The sequence below is a fragment of the Macaca mulatta genome, chromosome 1 (assembly GCF_049350105.2).
Source record: "Macaca mulatta isolate MMU2019108-1 chromosome 1, T2T-MMU8v2.0, whole genome shotgun sequence".
In the NCBI taxonomy this organism is placed as follows: Eukaryota; Metazoa; Chordata; class Mammalia; order Primates; family Cercopithecidae; genus Macaca; species Macaca mulatta.
Genome location: NC_133406.1, coordinates 225,659,729 through 225,673,848, shown reverse-complemented (window position 1 = coordinate 225,673,848; position 14,120 = coordinate 225,659,729). Strand labels below are relative to the sequence as shown.

The window sequence follows — 14,120 nt, the reverse complement described above, 5'->3', positions numbered from 1 at the left end:
CACGATGGCTAAGGCCTGTAGTGCCAACACTTTGGGAGGCCGACCCAGGCGAATCACCTGAGATCAGGAGTTCAAAACAAGCCTGGTCAACATGGCAAAACCCCATCTCTACTATAAATACAAAAATTAGCCTGGAATGGTGGTGTGCAGCTGTAATCTCAGCTACTCAGGAGGCTGATGCATGAGAATCGCTTGAATCTGGGAGTTGGAGGTTGCAGTGAGCACAAATCATGCCACTGGTTGACAGAGAGAGACTCCATCTCACAAAAAAAAATAAAAATAAAAAAGAGTTGAAGTTCACTTTCCCTTCTGCTTTTTTGACTGGGTCAAAAACTAGAGTTTGTGGTCACAGAGCGGAGCTTTCTTATCAGCAGCGGGCCTGCCTGGCTTTGTGCTCTCCCAAAAAGTGAGGAGAGTGAAGGTCTAAGGAAGAACAAGAAAGTCCACCAGGAAACCTTGCTCACTCCACGCTTCCCCCAACACAAGTTGAACTCCTAGGAGGTGAGGCAGGATGCTCACCTCCAGCCACCACACCCAGCTTATCTGTGTATTTTATTAGAGACGGGGTTTCACCATATTGGCCAGGCTGGTCTTGAACTCCTGACCTCGTGTTCGCCCGCCTCGGCCTCCCAAAGTGCTGGGCTTTGGAATCAGACCAACCTAGTTCCAGTTCCCATTCTGCCGCTTAGAAGCTGTAGGATCTAGGGCAGTCATTTTACCTCTCTGAAGCTCAGCTTCCTCCTGTGAAATAACAGAGCCTCTTGCAGGGTTTTTGGAGGCTTAGATTCAGTAAGGAATGTGAGTGCATCTAACATCTGTGTGGTGCTGGGTGGGTGTCTACATGCCTTTTTTTGTTTGTTCTCTTTTGAAGTAGCTTCTGCTTTGACCACATTTGGAAGATGACGTTATTGGAGAAGTACACACTGCTGTTCTCCTGGAAGAGGACAATAAAATGCATCTGCCACCCAGGCTGCGGTGGATCGACTGCAGCTTACTGCAGCCATTGCCACCCAGGCTCAAGTGACCCTCTGGCTCAGCCTAGCCTCCAGAGTAGCTGGAGCCACATATGTGTGCCACTGCCCCTGGCTAACTTTTACAAAGAAATTTTGTAGTGACAGGTGGTCTCACTATGTTGTCCAGGCTGGTCTTTCTTTTTTCTCCTAGAGACAGAGTTTTGCTCTCTTGCCCAGACTAGAGTGTAGTGGTGTGATCTCAGCTCACTGCAACCTCCACCTCCAAGGTTCAAGAAATTCTCCTGCCTCAGCCTCCTGAGTAGCTGGGAGTACAGGCACACAGCACCACCACACCAGACTAATTTTTATATTTTTAGTAGAGATGGGGTTTCACCATGTTGGCCAGGCTGGTCTTGAACTCCTGGCTTCAGGTGGTCTGCCTGCATCAGCCTCCCAAAGTTCTGGGATTATAGGAGTGATCCACTGTGCCTGGCCATCAAGTGCATTTTGATCCACCGGATGAAGCCCGCCTTTGCCAGTGTTCTGCTTCCCCCATCATTACAGCAGCCAGATCCTAATTGTGCATGTCGGCCTCGCCTTCTGCTACGTGTGCACCTTCCCCACATTACACAAATCCTTACCGTAATGTTGTGAAACACGCTGGGCACAGGTTTCTCTCCCTGTTTCACAGATGGGTCTAGAGACTTACATGACCCAGCCAAGGTCACACTGGAAGCCCTGGCGTGGCCTAGAACAGGCTTTCTCAGCCTCAGCACCATTGACATCCAGGGCAGGGCACGTCCTTTGCCCAGTGCATTGTCAGATGTTTAGCAGCATCTCTGCTGTTTGACCGCTGGATGCCAATAACATCAACCCCAGCCATGACACCCAACAATGTCTCCAGATGTTGTCAAACGTCTCCTGGTGGCTGAACCAGCCCCACTGAGAAATACTGCCTTAGAACACTGTGGGTTCAGCATGCCACCTTCATCTTTACATTGAAAACACAACTCCTGGCGCGGTGGCTCAGCCTGGAATCCCAGCACTTTGGGAGGCTGAGGCGAGCAGATCACTTGAGGCCAGGAGTTGGAGACCAGTCTGGCCAATATGATGAGACCCCGGTCACTACCAAAAATACAAAAATTAGCCAGGAATGGTGGCACACACCTGTAATCCCAGCTGCTAGGGAGACTGAGGCAGGGGAATTGCTTGAACCCAGGAGGCAGAGGTTGCAGTGAGCTGAGATCACGCCACTGCACTCCAGCCTGGGTGACAGAGCATGACTCCAACTCAGAAAGAAAAAAAAAAAGAAAGAAAGAAAACACAACTCCTCTCCTCAGTCTTACACAGGGAGGAAAAAAAAAATAGAAAACACAACTCCAAGGACCAACAATTAGTATTTTTCTTCCTTCCCTAACACACAACATAATCTCTTCAAAACAGATGGAACCCATATTCCAATATCTACCTTTGGCCTCTTTTTCAAAGTATTTCTAGGGTGACAGCTAGGAGCAAATGGGAAAAAAAGTATTTGGACACAAGCTCTTTTTTCCACTGGGCTTTGAGAAAATCCCCATCTTGCGTGCTCCCAGTGTATCTCTCACTGATAAGTTCCTCATAAAACCAGGGCCTTATCCAGGGCCACGCTGACAGAACTCCCACGGACACACCAGCTTAGGAGCCTGCTGCTGTCCGCTTTGGTGGCTGGAGGTAAACCCTGTCACCCAGAGCCACTGGTTTCCCATCCCCTGGTGTGGCTGGAATGGGATCTTCCTGTCCTCCCCTCTCGCCCCCACCCAACCCCTACTGCATTCAGACGTATAATCATAAGAAAACTGGAATGGAGTTTCAAAGAACTGGAGAAAAGAGCAGGATTCTATGACCTCTTGGGATCCTTCTAGAACAAGGGTTTTTTATTTGGGGGTTCAGAATGCAGCAAGTGTAGTTTACATTGTGTGGGTCGCTGCTTCCTGGACTCAAGACCCTTTCTCTTTTCATAGCCCTCAGTTGTGGGGTCCCCACTTACCTGCCTTCTGTGACTAGGGTGGTTGGAGGTGAAGAAGCGACGCCCAACAGCTGGCCCTGGCAGGTGAGTCGACCACACTGTACTTCCCCCTGTCCCTGCCCCATTCCCTTTACATCCCCCCTTTGCCCTTCCACCATGGGGTCTACTATGCTGGCAAAGTAAGGACTGATGGGACTCAGAGAGCAGCACAGGCAACTTCACCAATAAGATACATTTCCGGCTGGGCGCAGTGGCTCATGCCTGTTATCCCAGCACTCAGGGAGTCCGTGGTGGGCAGGTCACCTGCGGTCAGGAGTTTGAGACCAGCCTCACCAACATGGTGAAACCCGCCTCTACTAGTAATACACAGTTAGCCAGGCGTGGCGGCACACAATTGTAATCCCAGCAACTCGGGAGTCTGAGGCAGGAGAAATGCTTGAACCCAGGAGGCAGAGGTGGCAGTGAGCTGAAATTGCACCACTGCACTGCAGCCTGGGCAACAAGGCAAGACTCTGTCTCAAAAAATAAAAAAAAATTTTAAAAGGTACATTTCTGTGGCCTTGGCCAACCTTGGGAGAGGTGGGAGAGGTGCCTCCTCCAGCTGCAGTAAGGAGCTGTCCCCTCCCCACTGCCCATAGGCAGCAAATATAGTCTTTATTAACCATTCAGAGGCTTGTTTACAAATGTACCATTAGTCTAGGAACCATTCAAGACTACCTATGCAAATATTCCTTGCTTTAAGGAAGCAATCAGTGCTATTTGTGCAGATTCATCTTTAACACCAGGCAAATGAATGTTACCATTGAAAAAAATGTTTTCTTAAGTTCATATAATCATAGTGATATCAAAACTAAACTGCCAAGTGGGGCACAGGCACAAATTACTAAGACGTGTTAATAGTGGGAATTTTAAGAGAACTGTGTAAAGGTTACATTGACACAAACAAATGTAGTAAAATCTCATTTATCTGATGTAATTGGGACTGAGTAATTGAAAAGTTGGTTATAAAGAAATTATTTTAAATCATACATATATGTTGTAGACATATAGACATCTTAGACTATGTAAACAATTTCTTGAGTTCTTAACTTTTTCATATAAACCACACCCCATAATATATCACCTACCAGTTCATTTCTTTAAAGCAGAGCAGCAACTTTGAGACGTTCACAAAGCAATCCGAGTTATGAGCCCATCCCAACTTTTATCACTTTTCCCCCAATCTTTCCATTTTCTCACAGACACTAATTCAGGAGCAATTTTTTAAGAATCATGGTGATTCAGTCTCTTCCAAGCATTTAACTTCGTTTCCATATAAATAACGACTCTCTTTCTGAACCCGTATTTCATTCGTTACATGTTTAATCAAATTTCACTATTGCAAGCATAATTGATATAAACTGCTTTAGGAGCAAACCCAACTGAATCAGGATGAGTTTCCAAATTAAGCAGGAGAAACAATTAGCAGCCCACTAGCCTTGAGCATTCAGAGTGACCCATGCAGCAGTCACTGTGTTTACAGAGGCCAGCGTCATTCATCTGGTCCTTGATTAAGAGACTGTCAATGATAGGCCAGCCACGGTGGCTCATGCCTGTAATCCCAGCACTTTGGCAGGCCGAAGCAGGTGGATCACCTGAGGTCAGGAGTTTGAGACTAGCCTGGCCAACATGCTAAATCTCTGACTCTACTAAAAATACAAAAATTAGCCAGGCATGATGGCGGGCACCTATAGTCCCAGCTACGTGGGAGGCTGAAACACAAGAATCACTTGAACCCTGGAGGCGGAGGTGGCGGTGAGCCAAGATCACACCTCTGCACTCCAGCCTGGGTGATAGAGTGAGACTCCATGAAAAAAAAAAAAAAAAAAAAAAAACTGTCAATGATAGAATGATGGCAGATATTTCACATTTTTTTTTTCTTTTTTTCAGACAGACTCTTGCTCTGTCACCCAGGCTGGAGTGCAGTGGCACGATCATAGCTCACTGCAGCCTCCAACTCCTGGGCTCCAGCCATCCACTGCCTCAGCCTCCCACAGTGCCGGCATTACAGGAACCCACCACTGTGCTCAGCCATAGTAAAGGTTTTTTGAGATAGTGTCACATTCTGTCAGCCTGACTGGAGTACAGTGGCTGGCAAAACATGGCTCACTGCAGCCTCAAACTCCTAGCCTCCCACCTCAGCCTCCCTACCAGATGAGACCACAGATGCATGCCACCACACCCGGTTAATTTTTTTTTTAGAGATGGGCGTCTCACTATGTTGCCCAGGCTGGTCTTGAACTCCTGAGATCAAGTGATCCTCCTGCCTCAGCCTCCCAAAGTGCTGGGATTACGGGCATGAGCCACTCAACCCAGACTCACAATTTATATACTTGGCCTTGTGTACTTTTGCCAGTTCTTTTGCTTTTCTCACAGTCCCATGGTATTTTTTGCCTGAGAATTTGGAAGAAGGGCCACAGTCCCTCTGCTACAGGACCCCACAGCACCGGGCGCATTTGTGCTGAGAACTAATCATTGCTGCCTACAAAAATACTTCCTCGCCCTCTTGCACAAAGGTGTTCCTGCCTTCAGAACCAGTGAATGTTAGTCTCTGAAGAGTCCCTTGTGCTTTGTGCTTCTGTTTCCCTGGGGAAATTGTTTTACTGAGATCATAGGCAGATCTAGCTGGGTGGGGACCCAGGTGAGGCAAGTAAGACATTCACTCTGGGGCAAAATGAAAGGGGTAACACAAAACTTAGCAACCAGCCGGGCGCAGTGGCACACTTTTAATCCCAGCTATTCAAGAGGCTGAGGCAGGAGGATTGCTGGAGCCCAAGAGTTTGAGACCAGTATGGGCAACATAGCTAGCTGTCACACAAAAAAAAAAAAGAAAAAAAACCTCACTAACCAAAATGAATAATAATTTAATGCAATTTTGTTTTTTCTGCTGGAGACAGAGTCTCATTCTGTCACCCAGGCTGGAATGCAGTGGCACAATCTCAGCTAACTGCAACCTCCATTTCCTGGGTTCAACTAATTCTCCTGCCTCAGCCTCCTGAATACCTAAGATTACAGATGCATGCCACCACGCCCGGCTAATTTTTTGTATTTTTAGTAGAGACTGGGTTTCATTATGTTGGACAGGCTGGTCTCAAACTCCTGACCCACCTGCCTCAACCTCCCAAAGTGCTGGGATTACAGGTGTGAGTCATCCCACCCACCAGCTATTGTAATTACAGTATTAATCAACCTGAGAGCCCTACACAGTGGCTTATGCTCCACATTTCCAGAGAAGGTAACTGGGACTTGGAAAGGTTACAGAATTGCCCAAAGGCACTGAGTTAGCCTGGGGGGAATGAGGATTCAAATTTGGTTCAGTGCTTGTTCTTTTAGCTACACTTTGCTGGCCACAAACAATACCTACTACATGGACTAAATTTCACATCTGTCGGATGGTTTCAGCACATTTTTTAATTGGGGGGGTACATCCTTTGAAGTATCTTGTTTCACTTTCTCTAATTTTAAACGTCTTTTTTAAAGCCAGTTCATCTAAGACCTCTTAATGTCACACAAACGAGAAATGCCAAATGGCTAATTAAAAACAAGAACGTTCAGAGAAAAGCAGGCATCTGGCATCTGCCAACAAACAGGTCATCGTTCCCCACAGTTACAGGAAGCCCCATCAGTGCAGTCCATGCCCTACTGTCACCTCCCTCCCCTCTGCTTGGCCTTGGCAGGGAATTGAAAGACAGGGGAGGAGGAATGAAGGAACAGGAATGGCATGGAACGCTTTATTAGAGACTAAAACAGTGTCAGATGTCACCACCTTAAATTTCTTTTTTTCTTTTTTTTTTTTTAAAGACAGGGTCTGACTCTGTCACCCAGGCTGGAGTACAGTGGCGCCATCCCGGCTCACTGCAACCTCCACCTCCTGAGTTCAAGTGATTCTCCTACCTCAGCCTCCGAAGTAGCTGGGATTACAGGCACACACCAGGACACCCGGCTAATTTTTGTATTTTTAGTACAGATGTGGGTCTCATCATGTTGGCCAGGTTGGTGTCAAATGCCTGGCCTCAAATGACCCACCCGCCTCGGCCTCCCAAAATGCTGGGATTACAGGCGTGAGCCACGGTGCCCAGCCTCCACCACTTAAAAGTTTTACCCCACACCTGTTAAACTGTCAATCTAAACAGAAACCTTTTTTTTTTTTTTCTTTTTTTTTTTTTTGAGACAGACCCTCACTCTGTCGCCCAGGCTGGAGTGCGGTGGTGCCATCTCGGCTCACTGCAACCTGCGTCACCCGGATTCAAGTGATTCTCCTACCTCAGCCCCCTGAGTAGCTGGGATTACAGGCGCGACCACCTGTGCCCTGCCTAGAAACCATTTTCTAACCTGAAAAAATGTATTTAAAAAAACATGAGGAGCCGGGGGGCAGGGGAGTAGTGTCCACATATGCAGTCTCATGTTCCTATGAGTGGATTTGGTCTTCAGGGGGAAACTAGACAAGCAGGAGACAAGATCACCCGCCCCTGGTGATCTCTTTCATTCTATTCATTTGCTTATTCACTCACTTGTTCAATCAGTAAGCATTTGTTAAAGACCCAGTATGTACCAGGCACCGTTCTAGGCGCCTGGCACATAGGAGTGGGGGGAAAGATTCATGAAGCCTTTATTAAAGTGGAGTCGTGGCCAGGTACGGTGGCTCAAACACCTGTAATCCCAGTACTTTTGGAGGCCGAGGTGGGTGGATCACTTGAGGTCAGTAGTTCGAGATCAGCCTAACTAACATGGCGAAACCCCGTTTCTACTAAAAATGCAAGGAAATTAGCCAGGTGTGGTGGCAGGCACCTGTAATCACAGCTACTCTGGTGGCTTAAACAGGAGAATCACTTGAACCCAGGAGACAGAGGTCGCAGTGAGCCGAGATGGTGCCCCTGGACTCCAAACTGAGCAACCAAGCAAGACTCCATCTCAAAAAAATAAAAATAAAATAAAGTAGAGGAGTGAGACAATAAACAACTGAATGAGTAAACTCATAACATGCCAGAAAATGCAAGATGCTATGAGGAAGAGTAACGCAGAGCAAGAGGAAGGAGGCGAGTGTGTCTGTGTGTGTATGTACATGAGCGTGCATGTACGTGTGTGTGCACACTCTTGGGGACAGCATGGTCATAGAAGACCTCATGGAGAAGGTTACCTTGAGCAGAGACCAATAGGAAGTGAAGGAAAGAGTTACATCGATATTTGCAAGAATATTCCAGGCAGGAGGAAGAGCCAGTGCAAAGGCCCTGAGGCAGAAGTGGGTTTGGTGTATTTGCAGAACTGCATGGAAGTCAGGGTGGCTGGAGGAGAGGACAGTGGGAGCCTATGGAGTCAGAGAGGCCACAGAGGGCCTAGTAGGTCATCAGACACTCTTAGGTTTTATAAGCTGTAAAGGGGGAGCCACTGGAGGGCCTGAGCAGAGAAGAGAAGTCATCTGACTTCCATTCAAAAAGGGTCATTCACGCTACTGTGTTGAGAAAATGTGGGCGGGAGCGGGGAGAAGAGATGGGAGACTAGAGTGATCATTGAGAAGAGAGGATGACTGGGACACGCAGTTGAGGTAGTGACCAAGGGGTAGCAACCACTCCACATATTCCCAAGCTAGAGCTGATGGGATTTGCTGATGGACTGGAATGAGGGATAACAGGGAAACACAGGAGCCAAGGATGACACCAAGGTTTGCAGCCCGAGCAGCAGTGGAGTTGCCATTGACTGTGACAGAGGACCCAGGGGAAAGACCGCATTTGGGATAAGTCAGGAGTTTTGTTTTGGACATACTAAACCGGAGGGAGCTAAGGAAAGAGCTCCCAAAGAGGGGAAGATCCCAACCGATCCAGTTGCTGAAAGATGTTCAGAACAGGGTTTTTTGGGGGTTTTTTTTGTTTTTCCCAATATTTTTGTCCCAGCGTCAGGTGTTCCCAGCCACAGACACAAGCACAACAGAACAGGCCAGATCCCGAAGCATGGCCAGATGGCAGCAGGGATCCACGGGGCACCACGCCTCGTGAGGCAGCTGGGCAGAGGCCCTGTGTTCATGGGAGAGCAGTTGGGGCAGGCGCAGATGCCTGGTAATGGGTTTCAGAAGGGGGAGAGCCAAGCAACCAGCTGTCCTTGGATGGGGGCTGCCCCTGGCAGCGGCGGAGGGGCTCGTGAAATCTTGCAGTGGCCCCAACCCAGGAACACACTGTGTGCAGGCTGGGGTCACGTACCACTAGAGCCCTAGGGGTGCCTGAGAGCACCTACCTGGATAAACCCATACAGGTGACAAACCAAGGTCAGGAAGTACAAGCACAATTGCAGAGAAGCAGAGGAGACAAATGGCCTGGGGCATTCATCCTTTCAACAAATGTCCATTGAATGACAGTCACACGTGAACTTCAGCAATACTTAGCTTTTATTCTTTTTCCAGAGGGTAATACATCCTCTGTGTAAAAATATTAACACAATATGAGAGTGTATCAAGTAAAATGTATCAAGATGTCCCCCCTCATTTTACATCTCCAATTCCACTCTCCAGAGGTAATCATTGTTTTTGTTTTTGTTTTTATTTTTGTTTTTGTTTTCAAACGGAGTCTTGCTCTGTTGCCCAGGCTGGAGTACAGTGGCTTGATAGCTCACTGCAACCTCTGCCTCCCAGGTTCAAGCAATTCTCCTGCCTCAGCCTCCTAACTAGCTGAGATTACAGGCATGCACCAACATGCCCAGGTAATTTTTGTATTTTTAGTAGAGATGGGGTTTCACCGTGTTGGCCAGGCTGGTCTCGAACTCCTGACCTCAGGTGATCTGCCCACCTCGGCCTCCCAATGTGCTGGGATTACAAGCGTGAGCCACCGTGCCCCGCCAATCATTTTTAAAATCTTGGTGTGTGGTCTTCTCAATTTTATGTGCATATGTATCTATATATATAAAGAGAGAGAGCGACACTGTCTTCTGAGCAAAAATAGGATCTGAGTCTTCATACTGTTCTGCAACTGTTTTTCACATAACACCTTATCACATTTTATATGTCAGTACGTACATGTCATTCTTTGGAACAGCTAAATAGTACTCCATAGTTTGAGTATAATGAATGAAGTTCTCATGTTTCCTATTTTTCACTCTTACATTATACAGTCAACATCCTTGAACATAATTCTTGCACACTGGTCTGAGTATTTGTGCTGTAGCAGCTGGATCTCCTGCAGTTTGCAGCACTGGATCATGAAGTTGGCATATCAAAATGTTTAACAGGCCAGGTGTGGTGGTTCACGCCTGTAATCCAAGCACTTTGGGAAGCTGAAGCGGGTGGATCACTTGAGGTCAGCAGTTCGAGACCAGCCTGGCCAACATGGTGAAAACTCATCTCCACTAAAAAGGCAAAAATTTAGATGGGGATGGTAGTGCATGACTATAATCTCGGCTACCCCGGGAGGCTGACCCATGAGAATCACTTGAACCTGTGTGGCGGAGGTTGCAGCAGGCCCAGATCGACCCACTGCACTCCAGCCTGGGGAACACAGTGAGACTGTCTCAAAAAAAAAAAAAAAAAAAAAAAAGTTTAACAGACACTGATCAACAGCCTCTGGAAACAGTTACAGCACCAACCATATTGCATAACTGCCTTGCAAACAGCAGTTTTGATTTGAGAAACAAATGAAATCTAAAAATATGCCATCCACACATTTGGAATACAAGTTTTAGGGGTTCAAAGGCCCCCTACCCTGAAGCCCACACAGGACTCCTGGTAAGACCCCCTTTACAGGAAGACCCTAACAGGTCAATGAAAAGCTGTGATTGCATCTTTTTTCCGAAACGTCATCAGAACTCCTCAGGCAGGAGGTACTGCAGTGTGGGCTGCCTGTGACTCACTTGAGGAGCTTAGCCCAGGAGGACAGAGTCAGGAAACTGCCACGCACAGCTCTGCAGTTAGGTGAACCTGACGATGTTCTTGTGTGTCCTGCAGGTGATTGCAAATAACTAACCAAAAGAAGTCCCCGGGACTCTTTCATACTTGGAAAGGTCACAGAAGGAAATTAATATTATAATAAAGTGACAACTATGCAAATCACATCTTGATGAGAGATTTATTAGCAATCCATCCGAACATCCAGGGCCCTAAAAACCATGAGTAGGCTGGGCGCAGTGGCTCAACCCTGTAATCCCAGCACTTAGCACTTTGGGAGGCCAAGGCAGGCAGATCGCTCCAGTCCAGGAATTCAAGACCAGCCTGAGTAACATGGCATAACCCTGTCTCTACTAAAAATACACAAAGTAAATGGGCGAGGTGGTACGCACCTGTAGTCCCAGCTACTCAGGAGGCTGAGGTGGGAGGATTCGCTTGAGCCCTGGAGGTAGAGATTGCAGTGAGCCACAATCGAGTCATCGCACTCTAGCCTGGGCGACAGTGTGACCCTGTCTCAAAAAAAAAAGGAAAAGAATTTTGCATCTGCATCTCCCTGCCCGACTGAGACCTCAAGGGCCCAGCCCACTTTAGAACCTGACACATGACATTATTGTCAAACAACATATAAATGGAGCACTAAGCTCCAGGGAGGGAAGTGGGCTGTAGCGGCTTCCTGCACTCTGCCTCCTCTGCCTCGTTTTCCTCCCCTCCCAGCACAGAAGGCTGGATTTCGGTGCAGGCGCTGCCCCACCGGATCCCGGAGGTTCTGGGTGGAAACCTCATGGCCAGGACCAAGGCTGGAGCCAGTGCTCCAGGCCTGGCCAATCAACACATTGCATCCCCTTCCCCACCACAGCGATTGGCTCAGGGATGGGCATATGACCTGAGGCAGGTCCAATCAGAGATGTTGCACGACTTGTTCCTCTTCCTGTTTGTAGCTAGGCACCCCAGGCCGGAAAGCCTGTGGGATTGACCCAAGGTCACACAGCAAATTGACAGCAGGTGTTTGTTCAGTGTTCTCATACAGGACAAACTTTATTTTTATATTAAAACAAACAAAGATACAGAACAGAGTGCCGAATTCACATGACCCTTTAAGATAAGATATGGGACTTAAGAAATAGTTGCTTGCTGTAGTGACTGATGCAGACCATAAATGAGTCCAAACTGTTACAGGGAGTATGGGATGGAGTTGGGACTGGAACCCACGTCTTCTGACATCCAGTCCCACGGGATTCTGCCCCCGCACCCCCACCCAATCTTCCTCACCTTTGCACGATCCTAGGGAGATTACAGAATTCTTTCCCACCCATTTTCTTACCCATGCAACTATCCTGCAATCCAGGCCTGGATGGTTATCTAGAAAACTAAGGCCCAGAAGATAAGTGGCTTGTCCAGACCACCACACTCAAAATTGGTGGATCAAAGACTTGAACTCGGCTGGGCACAGTGGCTCACGCCTGTAATCTCAGCACTTTGGGAGGCTGAGGCCGGTGAATACGAGGTCAGGAGTTCAAGACCAGCCTGGCCAATATGGTGAAACCCCGTCTCTAATAAAATACACAGATAAGCTGGGCGTGGTGGCCGGCGCCTGTAGTCCCAGCTACTAGGGAGGCTGAGGCAGAAGAATCGCTTGAACCTGGGAGTCACAGGTTGCAGGTGAGCCGAGATCACACCACTACACTCCAGCCTACATGACAGAGCAAGACTCCGTCTCAAGAAAAAAAAAAAAAAAAAAAACACTTGAACTCAAGTCTCTCTTTTTTTTTTTTTTTTTTTTGAGACGGAGTTTCGCTCTATCGCCCAGGCTGGAGCGCAGTGGTGTGATCTCGGCTCACTACAAGCTCCGCCTCCTGGGTTCATGCAGTTCTCCTGCCTCAGTTTCTCAAGTAGCTAGGACTACAGGTGCCCGCCACCATGCCCAGCTAATTTTTTTTGTATTTTTAGTAGAGATGAGGTTTCACCGTGTTAGCCAGGATGGTCTTGATCTGCGGACCTCGTGATCTGCCCGCCTCGGCCTCCCAAGGTGCTGGGATTACAGGCTTGAGCCACCACGCCCGGCCTTGAACTCAAGTCTTAAGAGTTGAAATCTGCCCAGGCACGATGACTCAGGCCTGTAATCCCAACACTTTGGGAGGCCGAGGCAGGCGGATCACCTGAGATCAGGAGTTCAAAACAAGCCTGGTCAACATGGCAAAACCCCATCTCTATTAAAAATACAAAAATTAGCCGGGCATGGTGGCATGCAGCTGTCATCCCAGCTAATCGGGAGGCTGATGCATGAGAATCGCTTGAACCTGGGAGTTGGAGGTTGCAGTGAGCACAGATCATGCCACTGGTTGACAGAGAGAGACTCCATCTCACAAAAAAAAATAAAAAAAAAGAGTTGAAGTTCACTTTCCCTTCTGCTTTTTTGACTGGGGCAAAACGTAGAGTTTGTGGTCACAGAACGGAGCTTTCTCATCAGCAGTGGGCCTGCCTGGCTTTGTGCTCTCCCAAAAGGTGAGGAGAGTGAAGGTCTAAGGAAGAACAAGAGAGTCCACCAGGAAACCTTACTCACTCCACGCCTCCCCCAACACAAGTTGAACTCCTAGGAGGTGAGGCAGGATGCTCACCTCCAACCACCACACCCACCTTATGTGTGTATTTTATTAGAGCCGGGGTTTCACCATATTGGCCAGGCTGGTCTTGAACTCCTGACCTCGTGTTCGCCCGCCTCGGCCTCCCAAAGTGCTGGGCTTTGGAATCAGACCAACCTAGTTCCAGTTCCCATTCTGCCGCTTAGAAGCTGTAGGATCTTGGGCAACTCACTTTACCTCTCTGAAGCTCAGCTTCCTCCTGTGAAATAAGAGAGCCTCTTGCAGGGATTTTTGTGGCTTAGATTCAATAAGGAATGTGAGTGCATCTGACATCTGTGTGGTGCTGGGTGAGTGTCACCCTGCCTTTGCTTGTTTGTTCCCTTTTGGAGAAGCTTCTGGCTTGACCCCATTTGGAAGATGATGTTATTGGAGAAGTGCACTCTGCTGTTCTCTTGGAAGAGGACAATAAAATGCATCTGCCACCCAGGCTGTGGTGGATCGATTGCAGCTTACTGCAGCCATTGCCACGCAGGCTCAAGTGACCCTCTGCCTCAGCTTAGCCTCCAGAGTAGCTGGAGCCACATATGTGTGCCACCGCGCCTGGCTAACTTTCTAAAAAAAAATTTTGTAATGACAGGTGGTCTCACTATGTTGTCCAGGCTGGTCTGTTTTGTTTTGTT

At 48.0% G+C, this 14,120-nt stretch overlaps 1 protein-coding gene and 1 long non-coding RNA gene across 2 annotated transcripts in view; both read left to right on the top strand.

The window, feature by feature from the left end:
• The window catches only part of LOC144336113 (chymotrypsin-like elastase family member 2A), a 30,377-nt gene extending 19,349 nt beyond the window's left edge, over positions 1–11,028 (top strand). The window contains exon 8 of the mRNA XM_077973539.1: positions 10,922–11,028. Coding sequence (XP_077829665.1) covers positions 10,922–10,939 — 18 coding nt within the window. The 3' untranslated portion in view covers positions 10,940–11,028. The remainder of the gene's footprint in view (positions 1–10,921) is intronic.
• On the top strand, positions 666–10,612 carry LOC144336117 (uncharacterized). Its single transcript, XR_013407574.1, has 2 exons — positions 666–2,663; positions 2,954–10,612. It is a non-coding gene; the product is annotated as an uncharacterized LOC144336117 (long non-coding RNA).
• Positions 11,029–14,120: the final 3,092 nt, after the last annotated feature.